Genomic DNA, 26407 nt, shown 5'->3' with positions numbered 1-26407 from the left:
CTGTGTGACTCGAAGACTCTTATGTTGCACCGCGTGACATAACTGACACGTCAGTACCAAACATTGGTACCAAACTGGGACAGATCTGAGTGCACAAGTCACATACAAGTTAAAGACAAGTGCCACCAGTATATTACTCCAGTGTTGAACTGTGACTATTTCACCTTGGAGCAGCACAGTGATGCAGCGGTAGAATCATTGCCCAACAGTGCCAGAGGTCCAGGTTCGATCCTGACTATGATTGCTATCTGTACGGACTTTGTACATTCTCCATGTGAACGCATGGGTTTTCTCCGGGTGTTCCGGTTTCCTCCCACACTCCAAAGACGTGCAGTTTTGTAGACTAATTGGGGTCAATAAAATTCTACATTGTCCCTAGAGTGTGTAGGAGGATAGTGCTAGTGTACGGGTTGACCGCTGGTCGGCGCGGACCCAGTGGGTCGAAGGGACCGTTTCCACACTGTACCTGTAAAGTTTAAAGTAAAGTAGTAAACCGGAGCGAACCATTCCCGATCTCCCAACGGTTGCAGCCAGATAAGAACGTGGCCAGGATGGCGGCCTAAGCTACTGACAATATTAGATGCATGCTTGAAGCATTACTTCCAGTAGATCCCTTCAACGGTGGGGAAATCAATACAGGCATTCATTCCATTGATGCACCTTGGGTTGGCCTTAATGAAGCTTTTCAATGTCACATCAGCTCAGTACACATGAGGATCAATCACACTAAACTCTTAGTGGACAGCTGCTTCAACGCAGATGAGGGGAAAATGCAATGAATGAGCAGAATAAGGCCATTCTGCCCATCGAGTCCTCTCCGCCATTCAATCATGGCTGATCTACCTTTTCCTCTCAACTCCATTCTCCTGCCATCATGTCGGACTGGTGAAGTAGAATAGCAGTGATCACCCGTTGAAGAATGACACAAAGGGATTTTAGAGCAACTCAGCGGGGCAGGCCGCATCTCTGGAGAGAAGGAACGGGTAACGTTTCGGGTCGAGACCCTCCTTCAGATGCGACCCGAAGCGTCATCCATTCCTTCTCTCCAGCGATGTTGCCTGTCCCGCCGAGTTACTCCAGCGTTTTGTGCCGATCTTCGGTTTAAATTAGCATCTGTAGTTCCTTCCTACACAGGGATTTTAGGTTGTTCTGTTCTAGGAAAGAGATATGGAGGGAGGTTCGCTACTAAATGTTCCCTATTAAATAGCATTAGTTGTCATTTATTCACAAAATGCTGGAGTAACTCAGCAGGTCAGGCAGCATCTCAGGAGAGAAGGAATGGGCGACGTTTCTTGATTCTTCATCTTTGCTCAGTACCTCTGTCCACAGAACCGCAGTTTTTAGTTTGAGATACATCCTGGAAACAGGCCCTTCGGCCCATCAAGTCTGCGCCAACCCCCCACCAGCCCCCGATCGCCTCACACTAACACTATCCTACACACACTAGGGACTATTTTTACATTTATACCAAGCTAATTAACCTACAAACCTATGTATTTTAATGTGGTTGCGTGTTTTGCTGCTTTTTTGGTATGTCTATATGGCAAATCAAATGCCTCGTACGATTTATATACTTGTTTTGTTTTCGTACTTGGCTAATAAAATCAATTTAGAAGAATGAGAGGGGATCTTATCGAAACATATAAGATTATTAAGGGGTTGGACACATTAGAGGCAGGAAACTTGTTCCCAATGTTGGGGGAGTCCAGAACCAGGGGCCACAGTTTAAGAGTAAGGGGTAGGCCATTTAGTACGGAGATGAGGAAAAACTTTTTCAGTCAGAGAGTTGTAAATCTGTGGAATTCTCTGCCTCAGAAGGCAGTGGAGGCCAATTCTCTGAATGCATTCAAAAGAGAGCTTGTTAGAGCTCTTAAGGATAGCAGAGTCAGGGGGTATGGGGAGAAGGCAGGAATGGGGTACTGATTGAGAATGATCAGCCATGATCACATTGAATGGTGGTGCTGGATCGAAGGGCCGAATGGCCTACTCCTGCACCTATTGTCTATTGTCTTATTACAATTATGCATCTTTGGAATGTGGGAGGAAACCGAAGCACCTGGAGAAAACCCATCCATGTTACGGGGAGAACGTACAAACACCACATAGACAAGCACTCGTAGTCAGGATCGAACCCGGGTCACTGACGCTGTAAGGCAGCAACTTTACAGCTGCGCCACCGCGCTGCCTTATGGACATGTCAAGGTTAACCAAGCTTTGCGCTGTTCTGTGTCATTTTGATGCCGTCATGGGAATACATTCTCCAGTCTACCGGGCCCCTTAAGAGACAGTAATTGCTTCTCAAAAGTAGCAACAAATCGTTTGTTCCTTAATTAGGAGTAATCACAGTGACGAGCTCCGAATTACTTCATCCAATATTCCAGGGTGGTGAATCTGAAATTCATTGCCAGAGACGGCTGTGGAGGCCAAGTCAATGGATATTTTTAAGGTGGAGATTGATAGATTCTTGATTAGTACGGGTGTCAGAAGTTATGTGGAGAAGGCAATAGAATGGGGTTGGGAAAGATAGATCAGCCATGATTGAACAGCGGAGTAGAATTGATGGGCCAAATGGCCGTATTATGCTCCTAGAATTTATGAACATCATTCATTGCATTTTCTCCTCTTTCACTGCATTAGATTTAGATTTAGAGATACAGCGCGGAAACAGGCCCTTCGGCCCACCGAGTCCGCACCACCCAGCGATCCCCGCACATTAACACTACACACACTAGGGACAATTGTTACATTTACCCAGTCAATCGACCTACATACCTGTACGTCTTTGGAGTGTGGGAGGAAACCGAAGATCTCGGAGAAAACCCACGCAGGTCACGGGGAGAACGTACAAACTCCATACAGACGGCGCCTGTAGTCAGGATCGAACCTGAGTCTCCGGCGCTGCATTCGCTGTAAGGCAGCAACTCTACTGCTGCGCCACCGTGCCGCATTAAAAGCATCTGCCCACTAACAGTGTGGTTTAGTTTATTGTCACATGTACTGAGGTACAGGGAAAAGCTTTTTTGTTGCATGCAATCCAGTCAGCGAAAAGACCGTAGATGATTAAAACTAAGCTGTCCACAGCCGTAAAGGATAAAGGAAATAACATTTAGTGCCAGAGAAAGTCCAGTAAAGTCCCATTGAAGATAGTCCAAGGGTCTCCAGTGAGGTAGATGGTCGGTCAGGACCACTCTCAAGATGGTGATAGGATGGTTCAGTTGCCTGATAACAGCTGGGGAGAAACTGTCCCTGAATCTGGAGGTGTGCGTTTTCACACTTCTGTACATCTTGCCTGATAGGAGAGGGGAGGAGAGTGTGTGACTGGTGGGAGACTTGTCTTTGATTATGCGGGTGGTAAGAAATTTCAATTATTTTAACTTCTCCACTGTTCCATTGCCTAAACTATGAAGTAGTAATTTATTACGATCCAATTGTTCAAGGCAGTTCTACTGAACATTGCTGAGCATTTTCATATCGAGCTATCTGTGTTAAGCCCTTTTCATTGTGAAACACTATCTGATAAAACGCTTCAATAGTTTAGTATTGAATATCATTTATTCAAGATGGAAGTGTGTTTCACCAACTCCACTGAATTTTTTATACACTATCGCATTGTTAATGTCAAGACGAGTTTATTGTCAAATGCACAATTAAGGTGTGGGTTAAGCTGAGTTAAGTTTAGTTTATTGCCACCTGTACCAACGGACAGGGAAAAGCTTTTGTTGCATGCTAACCAGTCAGCGGAAAGACAATACGATTAAAATCAAGCCATCTCCACAGTGTGCAAATACATGATAAAGGGAATAACATCAACGACAAACACATCAAACACATCACTAAGACAGCCTTCTTCCACCTCAAAAACATCGCCCGTCTCCGTCCATCCCTCTCCTCCACAGCTGCTGAAACCCTCATCCACGCCTTCATCACCTCCCGTCTGGACTACTGCAACAGCCTCCTCTATGGTTGACCCTCAAAAATTATCAACAAACTCCAACACATCCAGAACTCCGCTGCCCGTCTACTCACCCACTCCCCGATCCGTGACCATATCACCCCCGTCCTTTACAAGTTCCACTGGCTCCCCATCCCCCAGAGAATTCAGTACAAAATCCTCCTCATGACATACAAAGCCCTCCATAACCTGGCCCCATCCTACCTGACTGACCTCCTCCACAGACACACTCCCACCCGTACCCTCCGCTCTGCTGCTGCTAACCTCCTGTCCCCCCCATCCGGACCAAACTCAGATCCTGGGGGGACAGGGCTTTCTCCATCGCTGCTCCCACCCTCTGGAACTCACTACCCCAAATCGTCAGAGACTCCTCCTCACTCACCACATTCAAAACATCACTGAAGTCTGATCTGTTCAGCACTGCCTTCAATCACTGACCGTTACCTCACCTTCTTTTTCCTTTTCTCTTCGTTTACTCATTTATCTATTTATTTTATTTTATGTTTTAGTATACCTTGTAAAGCGTCTTTGAGTGTTAGAAAAGCGCTATATAAATGTAATGCATTATTATTATTATTATTATTAATGACGTTTAGTGCAAGATAAGGTCCAGTAAAGTCTGATCAAAGATCGTCAGAGGGTCTCCAATGTGGTAGATAATGGCTCAAGACTTTTGTTGGTGCGATGGTTTAGTGCAATAAAAATCTTGTTTTAGGCGACTGCCGGCGACTGTCAAAGTCGTAGCAGATCGCCAAAATTTTCTTTTACCCTCCGACAATGACCACGACAATGCCGAGTCAGGTCGATACAAGTCGCCTTTTTTGTGAACCTAGCACCTGGCTAAGAGATTACACCGTCTTCGGAAACATCGCAAAATTCCCACGCTTACCTGACCGTCAAACTGTCGCCTCCAATCTACCTGTCAAATGTCCTGACGGTAAATAAATTGGTTTTGAACAAAACTATCTTGCAGTATCTTCAAATGCCTTTTTTTAAAATGTAATATTACGTGCTTCTAAATGCATCTGCGACAACCTAGCAAACCTGGGGACAGCGCGCGACAGACAGCGCCCGCAATAAGCTACGATACCTGGCGACAAGCCAGCTGTCGGCAAGTAATTTCTATCTGGAATTTTTTTCCGCGATGCGCCGAGATCCACTACGATTCATTGAAGACTCCTCATGATCGTGCCCACGACACCCCGGCGAACGTTCGCCGACAGCCTAATCGCCGGCAGTCGCCTTAAAATCGCCTAAGTGGGACAGGCCCTTAAGAAAGTGAAGCTTTTGACCATCTCTATTTCGGCGCCATTTCGGGGGAGTTTTAACGCACAGAGGGCAGCAGAATTTTGGATGACACGCTTACAAATTGCTATTCCCGGATGCCAAACAATCATCCTTACTGGAAAATGGGATTGGATCGAGCACTCTGTTGCCTTGCGCACTGACGTTAATTAAAATTATCTGGGTCATTAGACTGATCAATACATGCATGCATAATGTATGCATAATAAATATGAGGAGAAATAAGCTCTCCTTAAAAAGGCAGTCCGTGATTGTTAACAGAAGCGAGTTTACACGACAATGCTAAAAGTGAACCAGCGCCCTTTATTTTACACACAATGCATTTCCGGGCAAGTGATGCATTTATCTGTATTGGGCATTCCCCAGGGAGCTGGGAAGCTAGCTGGTGAACAAGGAAAACACGACACAGCTTTAAAGAAATGCTAAAAGCAACCTGGAATTTAAAAAAATAAATAAATCTGATGCATGTGCGACAAAGAAAAGCGTTGCTCTTTAGTTTAGTTTAGAATAGACAATAGACGCAGGAGGAGGCCCTTCAGCCCTTCGAGCCAGCACCGCCATTCACTGTGATCATGGCTGATCATCCGCAATCAGTACCCCGTTCCTGCCTTCTCCCCATACCCCTTGACTCTGCTATCTTTAAGAGCTCTATCTAACGTTCTCTTGAATGCATCCAGTGAATCGGCCTCCACTGCCTTCTGTGGCAGAGAATTCCACAGATTCACAACTCTCTGGGTGAAAAAGATTTTCCTCATCTCCGTTCTAAATGGCCTACCCCTTATTCTTAAACTGTGGCCCCTGGTTCTGCACTCCCCCAACATCGAGAAAATGTTTCCTGCCTTCAGCGAGTCCAATCCCTTAATAATCTTATATGTTTCAATAAGATCCTCTCTCATCCTTCTAAATTCCAGAGTATACAAGCCCAGTCGCTCCATTCTTTCAACATACGACAGTCCGGCCATCCCCGAAATTAACCTGGTGAACCTAAGCTGCACTCCCTCAATAGCAAGAATGTCCTTCCTCAAATTTGGAGACCAAAACTGCACACACACTCCAGGTGTGGTCTCAGCACTGATTGAGAACGATCAGCCATGATCACATTGAATTGCGGAGCTGGCTCGAAGGGCCGAATGGCCTACTCCTGCACCTATTGTTTATTGCCAGCAGGGCCCTGTACAGTTTAGTTTAGAGATACAGCGTGGAAACAGTGTCCTTCTGCTCACCGTGTCCGCAACGACCAGCGATCTCCTCACACTAGCACTAATTTTTTGTTGTTGTCATTTTTGGTAATCCCAAATCCAAAATGTTGTCTCTTATTTTAATGCCAAACCAAACCAATGATCAGGTTTAATTTAGATATACGGTGTGGAAACAGGCCCTTCGGCCCTCCTAATCCGGGCTGACCAGCGATCCCTGCACACTAACACTATCCTACACACACGAGGGCCAGTTTTACATTTATACCAAGCCAATTAACCTACAAACCTGTACGTCTTTGTTGTGTGAGAGGAAACCGAAATCTTGGCGAAAACTCATGCTGTCATGGGGAGACAAGAGGCCACCTTGCCACCTCTTGTTTATCCTAAATCACAGTTTTCGATGTTAAACACTGTTGGGTTTTGTCAGAAATTCCTATTCATTCATTAGCGAGGCGGGAGAGGAGATGGAGGGATCGTCAGTCGGATTAAGAATGTATCGGCTTAAGTTCGAACATGGCTGGGGGTAGCGGGCCTATAAATTATAATTTCTTTTATGTTTCCTCTGAATTGGAGCGTATTCCCCTGGAGGAACGGTGAGAGAGAGGAAGCACTCAGCAGAATTTAAGACGACATACACCACAAGAAATACAGCAAAATTAAAACATAAATTAAGTGAGTGCGTGAAGAAAAGTTAGAACCTCAGGTTATTGCAGGTGGCTTAAAGTACCAGAAAATCATACATTGATATTATTACCAAAGATACTGGAGGAACAAGATAGACCACTCGACCCCAAAAACCATAGTATGTCTTGGCGCCATTTTAACAGGCAGAAACTTGCAATCGACAATAGACAATAGGTGCAGGAGGAGGCCATTCGGCCCTTCGAGCCAGCACCGCCATTCAATGTGATCATGGCTGATCATTCTCAAACAGTACCCCGTTCCTGCCTTCTCCCCATACCCCCTGACTCCGCTATCCTTAAGAGCTCTATCTAGCTCTCTCTTGAATGCATTCAGAGAATTGGCCTCCACTGCCTTCTGAGGCAGAGAATTCCACAGATTCACAACTCTCTGACTGAAAAAGTTTTTCCTCATCTCAGTTCTAAATGGCCTACCCCTTATTCTTAAACTGTGGCCCCTTGTTCTGGACTCCCCCAACATTGGGAACATGTTTCCTGCTTCTAACGTGTCCAACCCCTTAATAATCTTATACGTTTCGATAAGATCTCCTCTCATCCTTCTAAATTCCAGTTATGCAAGCCTAGTCGCTCCAGTCTTTCAACATATGATAGTCCCGGGTCGAGAGCTTACACACCAGTGGCTAAGTCGGCTGTGGAAAACAAATCTGCCAGAGGTCCAGAGGTCCATATAACATTTCCACCCTGCGATCTGCTTTACTAAATACAAAATGTCCCACTTCGTGGTGGCTGCCCTTTGAGGTCAATACAAATTTCTATTCCAAGCTTGATGCCACTAAAAGACTAATTAATTGTAGTCCCAGTTTAGACACGTTCCCTGCATTGAGTGCTATTTCTCCTGAAGCTCTAAGAGTGAACCTAGCTGAACGATTTATTTTGCCTCATTGATGAAAGGGGTTCAAAACTTCGATCAATATTTAGATCGCAGTAAAAGGTTTGGAAGTGTTGAGTGGCTGTCTTTCATTTGATACTAGACCAAGTGGACCTGTTGGGACCAAACCTCGCCTGCATTGGTGCAGCACCCTCTCCTCTCCTCTCCCTCTCCCCTCTCCCTTGCCTCCTCCCCCTCCCTCCCTCCCCTCCCTCCCCTCCCTCCCCTCCCTCCCTCCCTCCCTCCCTCCCTCCCTCCCTCCCTCCCTCCCTCCCTCCCTCCCTCCCTCCCTCCCTCCCTCCCTCCCTCCCTCCCTCCCTCCCTCCCTCCCTCCCTCCCTCCCTCCCTCCCCTCCCTCCCTCCCTCCTACCCCCCTCCTCCCCCTCCCTCCGTCTCCCCTCCCTCCGTCTCCCTCCCCCTCCACCCCACCTCCCCTTCCCCTTTAGTTTAGTTTAGAGATGCAGCGCAGAAACAGGCCCTTCAGCCCACCAAGTCCTTTCCGACCAGCGATACCCACACCCTAACATTATCCTACACACACTAGGGACAATTTTACAATTATACCAAGTCAATTAACCCACAAACCTGCACATCTTTGGAATGTGGGAGGAAACCGGAGCACCTGGAGAAAAGCCACGCAAGTCACGGGGAGAACGTACAAAACTCCGTACAGACAGCACCCATAGTCGGGATCGAACCCGGGTCTCCGGCGCTGCAAGGCAGCAACTCTACTGCTGCGCCACCGTGCCGTTCATGCTTTCACATAGCTGCAAGTGTAACAAAAGAGTCATAAATAATAAAGTGAGGCGTGTGATAAATATATTCATTCTTGAGGTCCTTATTCACGATGGATTGCTTAACAAGAGCAGTGGTTCCTGATACTTACTTGTGAATCCTTTCGTTAATTTCAATTAAGTTCACGTCGCACTTAAATTGAGAATGATCATGTTTCAAATGCCAGTTGGAAAAATGAAAGTATTACCCTCTTTTTAAAAAAAAAGTAAAACAAATGTCTTTCCAAGCCACAGTTGATCTGATTCAATTCAGTCTGAGGTTGTCATGCTTCACTGAAATGGTGTTTCTCACCTTGGATGCACATGTGTATGGTCGGAAAATCTAGCACATTTCTTCAATATAAAAGAGGGATCTGAAAGGCAGCCAAGTTATCTGATCAGATTTTGCCTTGGGATCAAAATCAAAATCAAACTGTAGCAATTTATTTTTGTGCCATTCATTACAAGGGGACGTATGCCATTTGATATCCATTCCGACTTCCACTTGTGGTGTCCATTCCTTCCCCCTAGCCTTCTCTTTCCTTGTTACACTATTTCTCCACATGCTTGTGTTCAGTGATCATTATAACTCAGTTGGTAATGCCCCTGGCTCTTGTTCAGATGGTTGAGGCTTCAAGTCAGCTTCAGAACTTTAATGCATAATCCAGACTGGCGTTTTATTAATAAGTAGCTTTGTGTGTCCTATTCTTGCGATTAAAGAAGATACCCTGGACTCTAAACGACTCCCACATATCAGATGTGAATTTAACTAGGAACAGCCTCTCCTAATTTACTCTCGTCAACTCCTATCTAATAATGGCGTAATTTGACCTCCCCCCCAGTAGGTTCGATCCTGACTACGGGTGTTTGTCTGAACAACTCACAACATGTAAACTGATTATTCTCCATCTCTCCTCCCCTGGACTTTTCACCAACAATCTGAAATCTAAAGACAGGTTTGTAGGTTAATTGGTTTGGTATGAAAGTAACATTAGCCCCTAGTGTGTGTAGGGTAGTGTTAATGTGTGGGGATCACTGGTTGGCATGGACTCAGTGATCCAGGGCCTGTTTCCACGCTGTATCTCTGAACTATTATTTTTGATCAAGAAAACAGTTTCCGTCTATTCGTTCTGTTGAGTGTTCCCCTTTCTCGTGTAAGAAAATAACTGCAGATGCTGGTACAAATCGAAGGTATTTATTTCACAAAATGCTGGAGTAACTCAGCAGGTCAGGCAGCATCTCAGGAGAGAAGGAATGGGTGACATTTTGGGTGATGTTCCCTTTCTAGTGTTCCCTTTCCAAGAGCCTGGTGTTTTCCAGAGAGTGTTGTGGTCTCCCATTCAGAGCCAACTGAATTGAATTGGGGTTTGCCAACATAAGAGGCGTAACAGTGGCAGAGCGGTAGAATTGCTGCCTTACAGCGCCAGAGGCCCAGGTTCAATCCCAACTACAGGTGCTGTCTGTATGGAGATTGTACGTTCTCCTTGTGATCGCGTGGGTTTTCCCCGGGTGCTCCTGTTTCGTCCCACACTCCAAAGAGATACAGGTTTGTAGGTTAAATGTTTTGATATAAATGTAGATTGTCCCTAGTATGTGTAGGATAGTATTGGGGGGGGGGGGTCGGGGGTCGGGGTTAGGGTCGGGGGTCGGGGGTCGGGGGTCCAATTACAACATTATTAGATAGGAGCTAACGAGAGTAAATTAGGAGAGGCTGTTCCTAGTTAAGTTCACATATGATAAGTGGGAGTTGTTTAAAGTCCAGCTGATCAGCGTTAGCACTGGGTTGGTCCAGCTTGGAGAAGGGACAAGGATGGCAAGGTAAGGGAGCCTTACGATGGCAGGAAAAATGTTCCCAATGTTGTGGAAGTCCAGAACCAGGGGCCACGGTCTAAGAATAAAGGGGAGGCCATTTAAAACTGAGGTCAGAAAAAGCTTTTTCACCCAGACAGTTGTGAATTTGTGGAATTTTCTGCCACAGAAGGCAGTGGAGGCCAATGCACTGGATAAATTTAAAAGAGAGTTAGATGGAGATCTAGGAGCTACCGGATTGAAGGGACTTGGGGAGAAGGCAGGCACGGGTTACTTATTGTGGATGATCAGCCATGATCACAATGAATGGCGGTGCTGGCTCGAAGGGCTGAATGGCCTCCTCCTGCACCTATTTTCTATGTTTCTACGTTTCTATGTAAAGGTAGGGAAACTACAGGAGAGAATTTTTAAGGATAGGATTTCCTTACATTTGGAAAAGAATGGTCTTATTAGGGATGGTCGGCTGTGCTGTGTTTGGGGCAGTTCATGTCTCACAAACTCGATTGAGTTTTCTCGAGGAAGGGGCGAGGGTGATTGATTGGAATAATATGTTCCAGATGACAACCATTCCCTGTGTGAAGCCTTTCCCCTCTGATCTCCATTTAAACCCTTCATTCATAGGTTAAGGGCCTACCAAGCCTTGCTGTATTATCTGTTTTGCTGGGCCAACGGAGGTCACTGGGTGGTGGGGAGAGGGGAGGAGAAGGAGGGGGTCAATAGACAATAGGTGCAGGAGGAGGCCATTCGGCCCTTCGAGCCAGCACCGCCATTCAATGTGATCATGGCTGATCATTCTCAATCAGTATCCCGTTCCTGCCTTCTCCCCATACCCCCTGACTCCGCTATCCTTAAGAGCTCTATCCAGCTCTCTCTTCAATGCATTCAGAGAATTGGCCTCCACTGCCTTCTGAGGCAGAGAATTCCACAGATTCACAACTCTCTGACTGAAAAAGTTTTTCCTCATCTCAGTTCGAAATGGCCTACCCCTTATTCTTAAACTGTGGCCCCTTGTTCTGGACTCCCCCAACATTGGGAACATGTTTCCTGCCTCTAACGTGTCCAACCCCTTAATAATCTTATACGTTTCGATAAGATCTCCTCTCATCCTTCTAAATTCCAGTTATACAAGCCTAGTCGCTCCAGTCTTTCAACATATGATAGTCCCGGGTCGAGAGCTTACACACCAGTGGCTAAGTCGGCTGTGGAAAACAAATCTGCCAGAGGTCCAGAACCTTGGCTGCAGGAGGCCAAATCAACCCGTCGATCGGCCGTGGTAGTTTCAATGAGGTTGAGATCGGCTGTTTCTTCAGGTCTAGGCGCCACATTTTTGGGAGACTTACGGGGGGGGAGGAATTTCAAGAGTGCTCTTGTAATTTCGTCTGGTTTAAAAGAGGAGAGTTTGCCACTTTGTAATGGATGATCCACTTTCCCTATTGATCAGACCTCTGGTCGCTTTAGTCCGGGCAATTGGGCTGTCTGATTGTTTCTGCTGGCTGTCTACTGGCCATTATTTACCGCCCGGTAGCTGTCTCCAGCAGTTTTCTACGTGTAATTAATGGGGAAAGCCAGGTGAAAGGTTGAGGTCAATTTCCACTGAAATTGATCGGGCAGGAGAGACGATGAGGGAGATCAAGACATGACAGTTCGATAATGCCAAATTTGGATTTTAAACAAGAACGAATTGCGGAAAATTTTAATTGCCCTGCTCAAAGCCTTTGAATTGAATCTAAATCTATCGGAGCGAACACAGTTTGCTTTTAAACATAGATGTGATGTAAGGGCTGTGGTTAGAAGCAGGGGTGGCATGCAAAATCATAATCCTACTTTATTAGCCAAGTATGTTTTGCAACATACGAGAAATTTCATTTGCAATACAGTCATACCAACAAAAAGGAGCAGAACACACAAAATACATGTTAACATGAACATCCACTGCAGCAACTTCTCCACATTCCTCACTGTGATGGAAGGCAAAAAAAAGTTCAACCTCTTCCCTTCTTTGTCCTCCCGGGGTTGGGGGCCTCTAACTGTCTGTTGACGGGGCGATGCAGTGCGCCACATCTTACCACTGCTAACAAGGATCGACACAAAGTGCTGGAGCAATTCAGCGTCTCGGGCAGCGTCTCTGGAGAAAAGGAACAGGTGACGTTTCGGGTCGAGACCCTTCTTCAGGCTGACTTACAGAGATGCTGCCTGACCTGCTGAGTTGCTCCAGCACGTTGTGTCCACCTTTGGTATAAACCAGAATCTGTGGTTCAGTTGAGAGATACAGCGTGGAAACAAAATGCTGGTCAGGCAGCATCTCGGGAGAGAAGGAATGGGTGACGTTTCGGGTCGAGAAGAAGGGTCTCGACCCGAAACGTCACCCATTCCTTCTCTCCCGAGATGCTGCCTGACCTGCTGAGTTACTCCAGCATTTTGTGAATAAATCGATTTGTACCAGCATCTGCAGTTATTTTCTTATACTCAATAGCAAGGATGTCCTTCCTCAAATTAGGAGACCAAAGCTGCACATAATACTCCAGATGTCTTTCCAGGTCCCTGTGCAACTGTAGAAGGACCTATACTCAAATCCCCTCGAGACCTGGTATGGTACCACTTCCAGCTGGTCTGGATTTGATGGCCTGAATGGGTGTTTTCTAACACGCATCTGTATTATTCGAAAACCAATAGAAATAAATGGAAAATAAGAATTCATTGTTCAGAGAGGAGATGGCATGGCTTTACCGGAGGGAGCTCAAACATATTTCTTTAATTTTGTCTCAAGTGTCACATCTTCCATGTGTATGGGGGATATAAATGACAGTGTTTATTTAGATAGCCACGGAGCTATTGATGGGCCAACCTCATAAGAGACCAATTACTGGCCTGTGTTTGCACAGGGATGTGGCAAATTGGATAGAAAATTGGAGTAAAAGAGAAGCCGGAGAGACTATTATGTGAATACATTGTGTTGATTCCAGCAGCAGTGAAACATTGTGAAGATTGGTTGAGTGGCCTTAGCTCATCGAGTAATGACCTGACATTTATCAACCAGGTTATCAGAATTTGCAAAAACACAAAATGGGAAGGGTGATGTGATTGAATGATATTCAAAATACATTTTCTGCAGCTTAGTTCTGATGGTGGGGAGGGGGGGGATGGGGAGATGACTGGGATGTGATGTTCGATGTTGATGAATGTGTATTGAATGTGAAAATATTAATTATAGTCTGCTGAGTGGCAGCGATCTCTCCTGACTGCTTTTCAAAGAAAGGCAACTTAGTGTAGATGAACTGCCACCTCCACAAAATCTTTCAAACCCACTGGCAGAGCGGCTGAATGAATGTATGTTTTCCCATCTAATGTCCCCAGAATTGAAGCTTTGTTCACTTACCATCAATGGAACCAGATGGGTCGCATCGTCTGAATGCCAAGCACCTGGCTCCTCGAGTAAGCAATCAAAAATATGTCAAGGACGCTTCCTTGACAAGCAGAGAACATTGCTTGCTCGTGGCCATTCTAAAACTGGTGAAAAGGCATCCAAGATGATATTGAGCACTTGAGGTCCTGCTGGGAGCGCAGCGAAAGGAGCGCACGAGACAAAGGGCGGCACGGTGGCGCAGCGGTAGAGTTGCTGCCTTGCAGCGCCAGGGACCCGGGTTCATCACACCTGACTACGGGTGCTGTCTGTGCGGAGTTTGCACGTTCTCCCTGTGACAGCGGGGGATTTCTGAGTTCTGAGTTTGGATTATTGTCACGTCTATCGAGGAACATGAATGAGTAGGTTAACCTATGATGAACGTTTGTCGGCACTGGGCCTGTACTCGCTGGAGTTTAGAAGAATGAGGAGGGGAGGGGGGGGGGGGGAGGACCTAATTGAAACATACAGAATAGTGAAAGGCTTGGACAGAGTGGATGTGGAGAGGATGTTTCCACTAGTGGGAGAGTCTATGACTGGAGGTCATAGCCTCAGAATTAAAGGACGTTCTTTTAGGAAGGAGATGAGGAGAAATTTATTTCGTCAGAGGGTGGTGAATCTGGAATTCTTTGTCACAGAAGGCTGTGGAGGCCAAGTCAGTGGATATTTTTAAGGCAGAGATAGATAGATTCTTGATTAGTAAGGGTGTCAGAGGTTATGGGGGGAAGGCAGGAGAATGGGGTGAGGAGGGAGAGATGGATCAGCCATGATTGAATGGTGGAGTAGACCTGATAGGCCAAATGGCCTAATTCTACTCCTATTCCTTATGACCTTATGACAGTGTAAAGCTTTTGTTGCATGCTAACCAGTCAGCGGAACAATATATGTTTACAAAGGAGCCACCCATCGTGTATAGACTCATGATAAAGGAAATAATGTGCATAACGTTTCATGCAAGGTAAAGTCTGATCAAAGATTGTCTGAAGGTCTCGAATGAATCAAAGATGGACAGCGGGTATCCAATGAGACGTGGGTCCCTCCCACTCCCAGTCTGACCTTTCTGTCATGGGCCTCCTCCAGTGCCATAGTGAGGGGCACCAGAAATTGGAGGAACAGCACCTCATATTTCGCTTGGGCAGCTTGCAGCCCAACGGTATGAACATTGACCTCCAACTTTAGATAGTTCCTCTGTCCCCCTCTTCCCCCCCCCCCCCTTCCCAGTTCTCCCTCTATCTCCCTGTCTCCACCTATATCCTTCCTTTGTCCCGCCCCCCTGACATCAGTCTGAAGAAGGGTCTCGACCTGAAACGTCACCCATTCCTTCTCTCCTGAGATGCTGCCTGACCCGCTGAGTTACTCCAGCATTTAGTGAAATAAATATCTTCGATTTGTACCAGCATCTTCAGTTGTTTTCTTACAGCTTTGTAGGTTAATTTGCTTCTGTAAATTGTCCCTGGTGTGCTAGATAGAACTTGCATGTGGGGTAATTGGTCGGCACGGACTCAGTGGGCTGAAAGGCCTGTTTCCCACGCTGTATATCTAAACTAAACTAAATTCAACAAAATCTGTCTTGTCTCATCAACCACCTCTTGCCCCACCTGTGGCATGGTGGACACCATGTAATCGGGCAACTGAACCGTTCTCTCACCAGCCAGAGAGGATGGCCCAAACCTCCCATCTAACTCATTGGAGACCTTTAAACTACATTTAATCAGACGCAAAATTGCTGGAATGACTCAGCGGGGGCGAGCAGCATATCTGGATGGAAGGAATGGGTGACGTTTCATGTTGAGACCCTTCCTCAGGCCGAGAGTCAGGGGAGAGGGGGGGGACATAGAGATATGGAAGGGCAAGGTGTGAAAACAAGAGATAGAAGGGGATGGGGTTGATGGAAAATGTAGAATGGATCACTGTTGGCTGAGGGGAAGATGTACATCTGTGGTGTGATCCAGCAACTGCGGTTCCTTCCTACGCATGTATTTAATCACAGGTTATCTTGCACTGAATGTTATACCCTTTATCCTGGGTCTGTACATCAACGATGGCTTGATTGTCATACATGTGTAGGTATAACAGTCTTTTCCTTGACTGGACAGCATGCAAAAAAAAAAGCTTTTCACTGTACCTCAGTGCACATTAGAACAATAAACTAAAGTAAATAAAAAACCAAGGAATCCAGGGAATGATTATAGTCATGAAGCACCGACTCTAAATACTCGCCCATTCCTATTCTCCAGAGACGCTGCCTGACCCGCTGAGTTACTCCAGCTTTTTTGTGTCTATCTTCAGTGTAAACCAGCAACTCCAGTTCCTTCCCACAAAAATATGGGACGAGTTATTTGAGATGCGTGAAAGTTTATTTTCTCTGGGGAAGGGGTGGGTTGTGGGCGGTTGTTCTACCCCCAAAGGATCTCGGAGACCAGAGAGTTTATGTTTATGTTCTAGGAGCAGAATTAGGTCTATCTCTGCAATTCAATTATGGCTAATCTATCTCTCCCTGTCAAACTCATTATTCTCCCTTCTCCTCATAACCCTCTGATACCAGATCAGTAAATATATTAACGATAGAGATAGATAAATATTTGGAAGGTCGAAGAATTTAAGCTTATGGGGAAACTGGTTTAGAAGAGATGTAACAGCAGTAATCTTACTAAATGGTGGGACAAGCTTAAGGGCTAAGTGGCCAATTTTGTTTTCTTGTTGTGCTGTCTGTTTATGTTCGTGTGTTATAAGGTCATAAGTGATTGGAGCAGAATTAAGCCATTCGGCCCATCAAGTCTACTTCGCCATTCAATCATGGCTGATCTATCTCTCCGTCCTCACCCCATTCTCCTCCCATCTCCCCATAACCCCTGGCACCCATGTTCTGAAATTGTCAGGCGGATCTCTGTTACTTGATGTCTTAATCTGCACATTTGACTTCAGGAAGAATGGCAAGACGTTGGACGTAGCACAAGGGTGATTTGTCAGAATGGTATCTCGTAGGCAGGGCTTCAGTTAGAAGTTAAAAGAAAGTGTAAGTGGGACGTTTCTCCTGAACCATGTTAACTGGAGACTTAGAATGGGTTTTCAAAATGTGGTGCTTTGATGGAGAACAGGAAACAATTACTGCCGCTACAAGGACGTGGTTTAATTATTATTTATAAAAGGGAGAAAAAAAATCACTTGAGGGTAGTAATGTTCTCTTACACAATGAATTTTAATTTCGAAGATAACTGAAGATAGACTTTCTGATTATTTTTTTTTACCAGGCTATAATACCAGTTATTATACTGAGCATTTATTTAGCAGAGCAAGAAAGAATAACTTTCTGCCCTGAGATTCCCAAAATACTCAGCCACTGGAGTTTTACTGTTTTATTTTGGGATCTCTTGAAGGTTACTTAACTGATTTTAGAAAATAATAATGAGTGTTAGGAATATCGTCAATGCTGTTCGTGGCAACCCATGTGGTAATTAGGTAGATTTTTGATTTGTATTTAGTAATTCCTGAGAATTATAATTGAACCCACATCATGAAGTAGAACATCATAAAGCATAGGTTTATTATTAGATGTACTGAGGTGATAGTGAGAAGCTTTATTTTGCAAGTTATCCAATTAAATCGGAGGCATGGTGGTGCAGCAGCAGTGTTGCTGCCTTGCATCGCCCGAGACCCGGGTTCGACCCTGACCATAGGCACCGAGCACTTCAACTCCCCCTCCCATTCCCAGTCTGACCTTTCTGTCATGGGCCTCCTCCAGTGCCATAGTGAGGCCCACCGGAAATTGGAGGAACAGCACCTCATATTTCGCCTGGGCAGTTTGCAGCCCAGTGGTATGAACATAGACATCTCCGACTTTAGATAGTTCCTCTGTCCCTCCCGTCCCCTCCTCCTTCCCAGATCTCCCTCTATCTTACTGTCTCCACCAAAACCCTTCCTTTGTCCCGCCCCCCTGACATCAGTCTGAAGAAGGGTCTCGACCGAAAACGTCACCCATTCCTTCTCTCCTGACCTGCCTGGCCTGGCCTGGCCTGACCTGCTGAGTTACTCCAACATTTTGTGAATAAATACCGTCTGTACAGAGTTTGTACGTTCTCCCCCGCGACCTGCGTTGCGTTTTCTCCGGGTGCTCTGGTTTCCTCTCGCAGTCCAAAGACGTACAGGTTTGTAGGTTAATTGGCTTTGATAAAATTGTAAATTGTCCCTAGTGTGTAGGGTGGTGTTAATGTGTGGGGATTGCTGGTCGGTGCAGATTCGGTGGGCCGAAGGGCCTGTTTCCGCGCTGTGTCTCTAAACTAAAATCGGATAATACTGCACATGATTACAGTCAAGCCAAACCCGAGTACAATAGGTCGAACGAAGGTAAAGATACAGAGTACAGAATATTGTTCTCTGCATTGCAACATAACAGTTCCAGAGACAAAGGCAAATGCACACAATAAGGTGGATTGGAGAACTGGGGCTGTATCCTAGCTTATTGAAGGATGGCACAGTGGCACAGCGCTAGAGTTTCTGCCTTACTGTGCCAGAGACCCAGTTTCAATCCTGACCTTGGGAGCTGTCGGTACAGGGTTTGCAAGCTCTCCCTGCTCGGATTTCCTCCCTCATTCCAAAGAAGTGCATGTTTGTAAGTTAGTTGGCTTCTGTACATAGCCCCTGGAGTGAAACTGGGATAACATAGAACAGGTGTAAGGGTGATTGTTGGTCAGTGAGGCGAAGGGCTCGTTTCCACGCTGTATCTCTAAAACTAATCTGCAAGACCATTCAGAATCCCAATATCAGAAGGATAAAGAACACATTTGATATGCAGGAAAACCCTGGGTTACATCAGGTTTCTGCTCCTGAGGATTAGCTGTGAACCAATTTCCTCGCATGCAAGAAATGTCCGTTTCTATAGTAACCCATGCCATTATTGCTTTACATACTATAATTCTTTAATTTGATTGAATAATCCCCCTGGCACAGCCCATTAGTAAGCTAATCGAATGCATGTTTTATTTAGTCACTAATGAATCCCATGAAACTTTTTTATTATTCTACTTACTAACTTGGAAAATAATGCTTTAAATCTAGTTTAGTTTATTATTGTCACGTGTGCCGTGTTACATTGAAAAGCTTTTGTTGTGCGCTAACCAGTCAGTACAAAGACAAGTAGAAAGTCAGTCTGAAGAAGGGTCTCGACCCGAAACGTCACCCATTCCTTCTCTCCTGAGATGCTGCCTGTCCCGCTGAGTTACTCCAGCATTTTGTGAATAAATATCTTCAATTTGTACCAGCATCTGCAGCTATTTTCTTACAGTAGAAAGACAATACATGATTACAATCGAGCCGTTTACGGTGTATAGATACATGATAATGGAATAATGTTTAGTGCAAGGTAAAGCCAGCAAAGTCCAATCAAGGATAGTCTGAGGGTCACCAATGAGGTAGATAGTAGTTCAGCACTGCTCTCTGGTTGTGGTAGGATGGTTCAGTTGCCTGATAACTGCTGGGAAGAAACTGTCCCTGAATCTGGAGGTGTGCGTATTCATACTTCTGTACCTGTTGCCCGATGGGAGAGGGGAGAAGAGGGAGAATTTGCACAAAGTTGGATTTCTGAATCCATGGAGCCTTGTGTATACCTCTCATAAGTCTACGGAGCAAACTCGTTGTTGTGGAACAGCAGGTGAAGTGGCTCGCAAAGTGACCAAATAGCCACTCGGTGGGATCAGTCATGATTTCAACCGCGCACGAACCTCTGCCGTGCCTACTCTAAACTGCAGCACACGGCATTTCCTTTGCCACAGTACACGATCCCAATCACTACACAGTGGTGCAGCAGGTCGAACAGCTGCCTCACAGTTCCAGCTCCAGCAACCCAGGTTCAGTCCTGACTTCTGGTGCTGTCCGAGTGGAGTTTGCACGTTCTCCCCGTGGCCAGTGCAAATCACTTCTTGCGGGTGGGCGAGTGCTCAAGTCTAGGAGAGGAGTGGACGGTAATGTGGTAAGAATGAAATGGGGATGGACTACTAGGGCCTTAGTTGCTGCCTTACAGCACTTACAGTGCCAGAGACCCGGGTTCCATCCTGTACGGAGTTTGTACCTTCTCCCCGTGACCAAGAGTCAAGAGTGTTTTATTGTCTTTTGTCCCAGATAGAACAACGAAATTCTTACTTGCTGCAGCACAACAGGATATGGAAACAACAACAGAATAATATGTAAACACGTGGAGTTCTCACCAAGATCTTCGGTTTCCTCCCACACTCCAAAGATATACATAGAAACATAGAAAATAGGTGCAGGAGTAGGCCATTCGGCCCTTCGAGCCTGCACCGCCATTCAATATGATCATGGCTGATCATCCAACTCAGTATCTCGTACTTGCCTTCTCTCCATACCCCCTGATCCCTTTAGCCACAAGGGGCCACATCTAACTGCCTCTTAAATATAGCCAATGAACTGGCCTCAACTACCTTCTGTGGCAGAGAATTCCACAGATTCACCACTCTCTGTGTGAAAAAAAACTTTCTCATTTCGTTTGTAGGTTGTGTAGGAAAATAACTGCAGATGCTGGTACAAATCGAAGGTATTACAAACTGCTGGAGTAACTCAGCGGGTCAGGCAGCATCTCTGGAGAGAAGGAATGGTTTGTAGGTTAATCAGCTTGGTGTAAGTGTAAATTGTCCCTCGTGTGTGTGTGTGTGTGCGTGTAAGGTAGGGACGGCTGGTCGGCACGGACTCGTTGGGCCGAACGGCCTGCTTCTGCGCTGTATTACTAAATTAAAGCCTGTTCTCTCTTTCTCCCCACAGACAATTGCGACAATCACCTTGTATCTGGCCTGCCTCAGTCGGCATTCAGCTCCTCCACGGCGTTATCTGCCAGCCACAGCCCTGGCTTTGCAAAGCTGAACAGGCGAGATGGTAAGTCACAGGCTCTTTGCTCGTCTACAGCGTGCATATGCTTCAAAGGAAAACTTGCCAACTGGCCTTCCATTCACCAGCGAAGGAGATATCTCCGCTGCCTCCCATGTGTTGTATTGCACGCTGTCCATGCACTGTGAATTTACAATCACGGTAGTGCATGTCAAAAACTGTGGTGAACGCTTGTTCCCTGCCGTATAATAGAACCGAGATCAACAATAATATATGACAGGTTAATGTTTTCTCAAAGCTGACAGCCGAGGTGCTGTTCATCAAAAGGTAATTATATCGCAATCTTACTGGCTACTTAAAGCGAGTGGCTGTCTTGAGAAACAGAGTTGAGACGGTCTTTTGATGCTTTGCCGAGAGACGTTGTACACCAACTTGTTGTGCAGAGAGTTTCTTCCCAGCTGTTAACAGGCAATTGCATCATCCTACCACAACCAGAGAGCAGTGCTTGAATACTATCTACTTCTGATGCCCCTCGGACTAGCCTCGCTGGCTTTACCTTGCACTAAATGATATTACGTTATCGTGCACACCGATCAGCCAAAACATTATGACCACGGACAGGTGAAGTGAATAACATTGATTATCTTGTTACAATGGCACCTGTCAAGGGGTGGGATATATTCGGCAGTAAGTGAACAGTCAGTTCTTGAAGGTATTTATTTCACAAAATGCTGGAGTAATTCAGCAGGTCAGGCAGCATCTCAGGAGAGAAGGAATGGGTGACGTTTTGGGTCGAGACCCTTCTTCAGATTGATGTCAGGGGGGCGGGGCAAAGGAAGGATATAGGTGGAGACAGGAAGATAGAGGGAGATCTGGGAAGGGGGAGGGGGAGAGGGACAGGAACTATCTAAAGTTGGAGAAGTCAATGTTCATACCGCTGGGCTGCAAGTCAGTTCTTGAAGTTGATGTGTTGGATGCAGAAATGGGCAGGAGTAAAGACCTAAGCGACTTTGACAAGGGCCAAATTGTTATGGCCAGACGACTGGGTCAGAGCATCTCTGAAATGGCAAGGTCTGTGGGGTGCTCCCGGTCAGCAGTGGTGAGTACCTACCGACAGTGGGCCGAGGAGGGACAAACCACAAACCGGCGACAGGGTGTTGGGCGCCCAAGGCTCATCGATGCGCGAGGGCAACGAAGGCTATCCCGTCTGGACCGAATCGACGGAAGGTCGACTGTGGCACTTCACAGAAAGTTTTAATGGTGGTCACGGGAGGAATGTGTCACAATACACAGTGCATCGCACCCTGCTGCGTATGGGGCTGCACACGGAGGACAAAAAGCATATTAGGCAGGTGGTCATAATGTTTTGGCTGATCGGTTTTCTATGGGCAATGAAATCATAAAAAAACATAACACAAAATTGAGAAGTCGTCCACCGTAGAATATTGATTAGGTTTAAAGTCCACGTGACAGCCAGACAGCAGTGCTGAGTCAGATTGGGTTGGGGGATTGTGAGCACTGGGCTTCGATCTTCAACACGTCAACAGAGTTAAGAACAGCCGCATTTCGAGTATTGTGTGCAGTTTAGGTCGTGCCATTACAGGAAAGATGTGGAGACTTTGGTAAGGGTGCGGAGAAGGTTTACCGGAATGATGCATAGATCAGGGAGTATTAGCTACAGGGAGAAGTTGGACAGACTTGTTTTTTTTTAAATTTCTGGAACGCCAGAGATTACGGGGGGGAAATCTGATGGAAGTATGTAAAATTATGAGAGACATAAAGAGGGTAGATTGTCAGACCCTTTGCCCAAGGATGAAAAAAAATTAAATATTAGAGGGAATAGGTTTAAGGTGAGAGGGGCAAAGTTTAAAGATGTAGGGGGTGATATATATATTTTAAACAGGGTGGCAGTGCCTGGAATGTGTTGCTGGATGTGGTGGTTCGATCAGATACATCAGTGGCATTTTCCAAAACCTTTGGATAGGTATTATGGACATGCAGGGAATGGGGGGATATGGGTGATGTGCAGATAGATGAGTGTTGGCATCATAGGCAGACAGTGCGGAAACAGGTTTTTTGTCCCAACCTGCCCTCACCGACCAACATGTCCCATCTCCACTTGTCCCACCTGCCTGCGTTTGGCCCATATCCCTCTAAACCTGTCCTATCCATGTACCTGTCTAAAATGTTTCTTGAATGTTGTAATTCTATCTGCTTCAACTATCTCCTCCGGCAGCTCGCTCCATACACCCACCACCTTCTGTACGAAAATGTTATCGCTTGGGTTCCTATGAAATCTTACCTCCCTCAACTTAAACCTATGTCCTCTGGTTCTCGATTTTCCCTACTCCAGGCAAGAGACTTTGTGCGTCTACCCGATCTATTCCCCTCATGATAATGTACACCTCGGTAAGATCATTTTACCTATAAGATCATGTTCGGCACATTGCGGGCCGAAGGGCCTGCTCTTGTGCTGTCCCGTTCTATTTTCCATGGTTCTATTCAAAACTGACAAAGGGCAATTACTAAATTAAAGATTGACACAAAGTGCTGGAGTAACTCAGCGAGACAGGCCGCATCTCTAGAGAGGAGAGAAGGAATGGGTGACGTTTTGGGGTTGAGACCCTTCTTCAGACCAAGTTAGTTCTTTTTTGTAACGTTGGATTGTTGAATTTAATATTACGAGAGCTCATTTGTATGTGTGAGTATCAGGCATTTGTCACCTGGAGACGGCCTGTATTAAACCTCATTAGCAACTCAAGAGAGTTATTATGTTTGCATTATGGTATCACTGCACAGTTGCATGAAATGAGCCTTATTTTGATGTCCAGATGATAATCTTTATCACTTTCCATTGTATTCCAAGTAAACTGTAATCAGCAGTCCGATCTGTGTCTGGCCTAGTTGACACGATCTCCATCTCAATGGCTGGATCTTAATGTCCTCATTACCAGTATCTGACAAGCTGCTCTCTGAAAATAAATCGCAACTGAAATTAGTCAAAACTCTGTGCATTACACAGCCTAATTATAATAATAATAATAATAATGCATTACATTTATATAGCGCTTTTCATACACTCAAAGACGCTTTACAGGGATTTAAAGAACATAGGGAAGTGAATAAATAGATAAATAAGTAAACGAACAGAGAAAGGAGACAGAAGGTGAGGTGACCTTCAGTGGTTGAAGGCAGTACTGAACAGGTGAGACTTCAGTGATGTTTTGAATGTGGTGAGTGAGGAGGAGTCTCTGACGGTTTGGGGTAGTGAGTTCCATAGGGTGGGAGCAGCGATGGAGAAAGCCTTGTCCCCCCAGGATCTGAGTTTGGTCCGGAGGGGGGGGGGGGATAGGAGATTGGCAGCAGCAGAGCGGAGGGTGCAGGTGGGAGTGTGCCTGTGGAGGAGGTCAGTCAGGTAGGATGGGGCCAGGTTACGGAGGGCTTTGTAGGTCATGAGGAGGATTTTGTACTGGATTCTCTGGGGGATGGGGAGCCAGTGGAGTTTGTAAAGGACGGGGGTGATATGGTCACGGATCGGGGTGTGGGTGAGTAGACAGGCAGCGGAGTTTTGAATGTATTGAAGTTTACTGATGATTTTTGAAGGTGCGCCATAGAGGAGGCTGTTGCAGTAGTCCAGACGGGAGGTGATGAAGGCGTGGATGAGGGTTTCTGCAGCTGTGGAGGAGAGGGATGGACGGAGACGGGCAATGTTTTTGAGGTGGAAGAAGGCTGTCTTTGATGTGATGTGTTTGATGTGTTTGTCGAAGGAGAGGGTTTGATCAAAGATGATTCCAAGATTCCGGATGTGAGGGGAGGTGGATACTGGGAGACCATCAATATTGAGGATGAGGATTGAAGATGATAATTATCTCTCGCCCTGCTTTAATGTTTGGTTGTGGACACTGCCACAACAGGCATTAAGGGATTGGTTGTCACAATAGCATGCACGGTAGGATTAAAAATAAATTCAGTGCCTTTTGATACAATTGGAAAAAGCCACATTGGTGGGCAGCACTGTGGCACAGCGGTAGAGTTGCTGTCTAACAGCACCAGAGACCTGGGTTTGATCCTGACTACTACATACAGGTGCTGGCTGGATGGAGTTTGTACATTCTCCCTGTGACTGCGTGGGTTTTCTCCTGGAACTCCGGTTTCATAGAAACATTGAAAATAGGTGCAGGAGGAGGCCATCTTATCGAAACGTATAAGATTATTAAGGGCTTGGACACGTTAGAGGCAGAAAACATGTTACCAATGTTAAGGGAGTCCAGACCAAGGGGCCACAGTTTAAGAATAAGGGGTAGGCCATTTAGAACTGAGATGAGGAAAAACGTTTTCAGTCAGAGAGTTGTGAATCTGTGGAATTCTCTGCCTCAGAAGGCAGTGGAGGCCAATTCTCTGAATGCATTCAAGAGAGAGCTAGATAGAGCTCTTAAGGATGGCGGCGTCAGGGGGTATGGGGAGAACGGGGTACTGATTGAGAATGATCAGCCATGATCACATTGAATGGAGGAGCTGGCTCGAAGGGCCGAATGGCCTCCTCCTGCACCTATTGTCTATTGTCTATTTGGCCCTTCGAGCCAGCACTGCCATTCATTGCGATCATGGCTGAACATCTACAATCAATAACCTGTGCCTGCCTTCTCCCACATTTCCAAGACATACAGATTTGTAGGTTAATTGGCCTGGTTATAAACCATTTTTAATTGTCCCTAGTGTGTGGGATAGTGCTCGTGTGCGGGCGATCGCTGGTCGGCGTGGACTTGGTGAGCTCAAAGGCCTGTTTCCGCGCTGTGACTCTGTATCTCTAAACACATAGGAGCTCAAATAGTAGTGCTTACTGCTTCATCACTCCAGCTGCCAAGATTCAATCCTGAACCCTGGTGCTGAATGTGTGGAGTTTGCAGGTGCTTCCTGTGACCGTGTGGGTGACCTTCAGTTGCTCTGTTTCCTACCACCTTCCCAAGTTGGACCCAGTTAATTATCCTCAGTGTGTGTAGATGAGCAATGCAATATCGAGCAATGTAAGCTTTTCACTGTACCTCGCTCGGTACACGTGACAATAAACTAAACTCGACCAAGGACGGCGGATTGATTGATTAGTAGATGCGGCCTGGAAACGGGGCCTTTGGTCTCCCAAGTCCACACCAACAATCGATCACCCATTCACTCTTGTTCCATGTAATCCCACTAGATCAGCCATGATTGAATGGCAGAGTAGACTCGATGGGCTGAATGGCCTAATTCAGTTTGAATGGCCTAATTCAGTTTGAATGGCCTCTGACAATTTAAGGTCAAAAGATCATAAGAAGTAGGAGTCGAATTAAGCCATTTGGCCATTCAAGTCTGTTCCCCCCCCATTCAATCTCTCCCTCCTAACCCCATTCTCCTGCCTTCTCCCTATAACCTCTGACACTTGTACTAATCAAGAATCTATCTATCTCTGACTTAAAATTATCCATTGACAGGACAAAACTGCTACTACTCTTTTATCTTTTAAAATGTATACATTTACTGGGATCTGGTTATCAATGGCAAGATCATCTTTTATTGCTCATGCCGAATT

General features: G+C 45.9%; 1 protein-coding gene across 1 annotated transcript in view; it reads left to right on the top strand.

Moving 5' to 3' along the window:
- LOC144595736 (contactin-associated protein-like 5) overlaps positions 1-26407 on the top strand; it is a 970382-nt gene that overhangs the window by 103309 nt on the left and 840666 nt on the right. Inside the window, 1 exon segment of the mRNA XM_078403311.1 lies at positions 20779-20889. Within this exon segment, the coding sequence (XP_078259437.1) occupies positions 20779-20889 (111 nt within the window).

This window comes from Rhinoraja longicauda, chromosome 8, assembly GCF_053455715.1.
Source record: "Rhinoraja longicauda isolate Sanriku21f chromosome 8, sRhiLon1.1, whole genome shotgun sequence".
Taxonomy (NCBI): Eukaryota; Metazoa; Chordata; class Chondrichthyes; order Rajiformes; family Arhynchobatidae; genus Rhinoraja; species Rhinoraja longicauda.
Note: the sequence above shows the minus strand (reverse complement) of the source record. Positions and strands in the feature narration are given on the sequence as shown.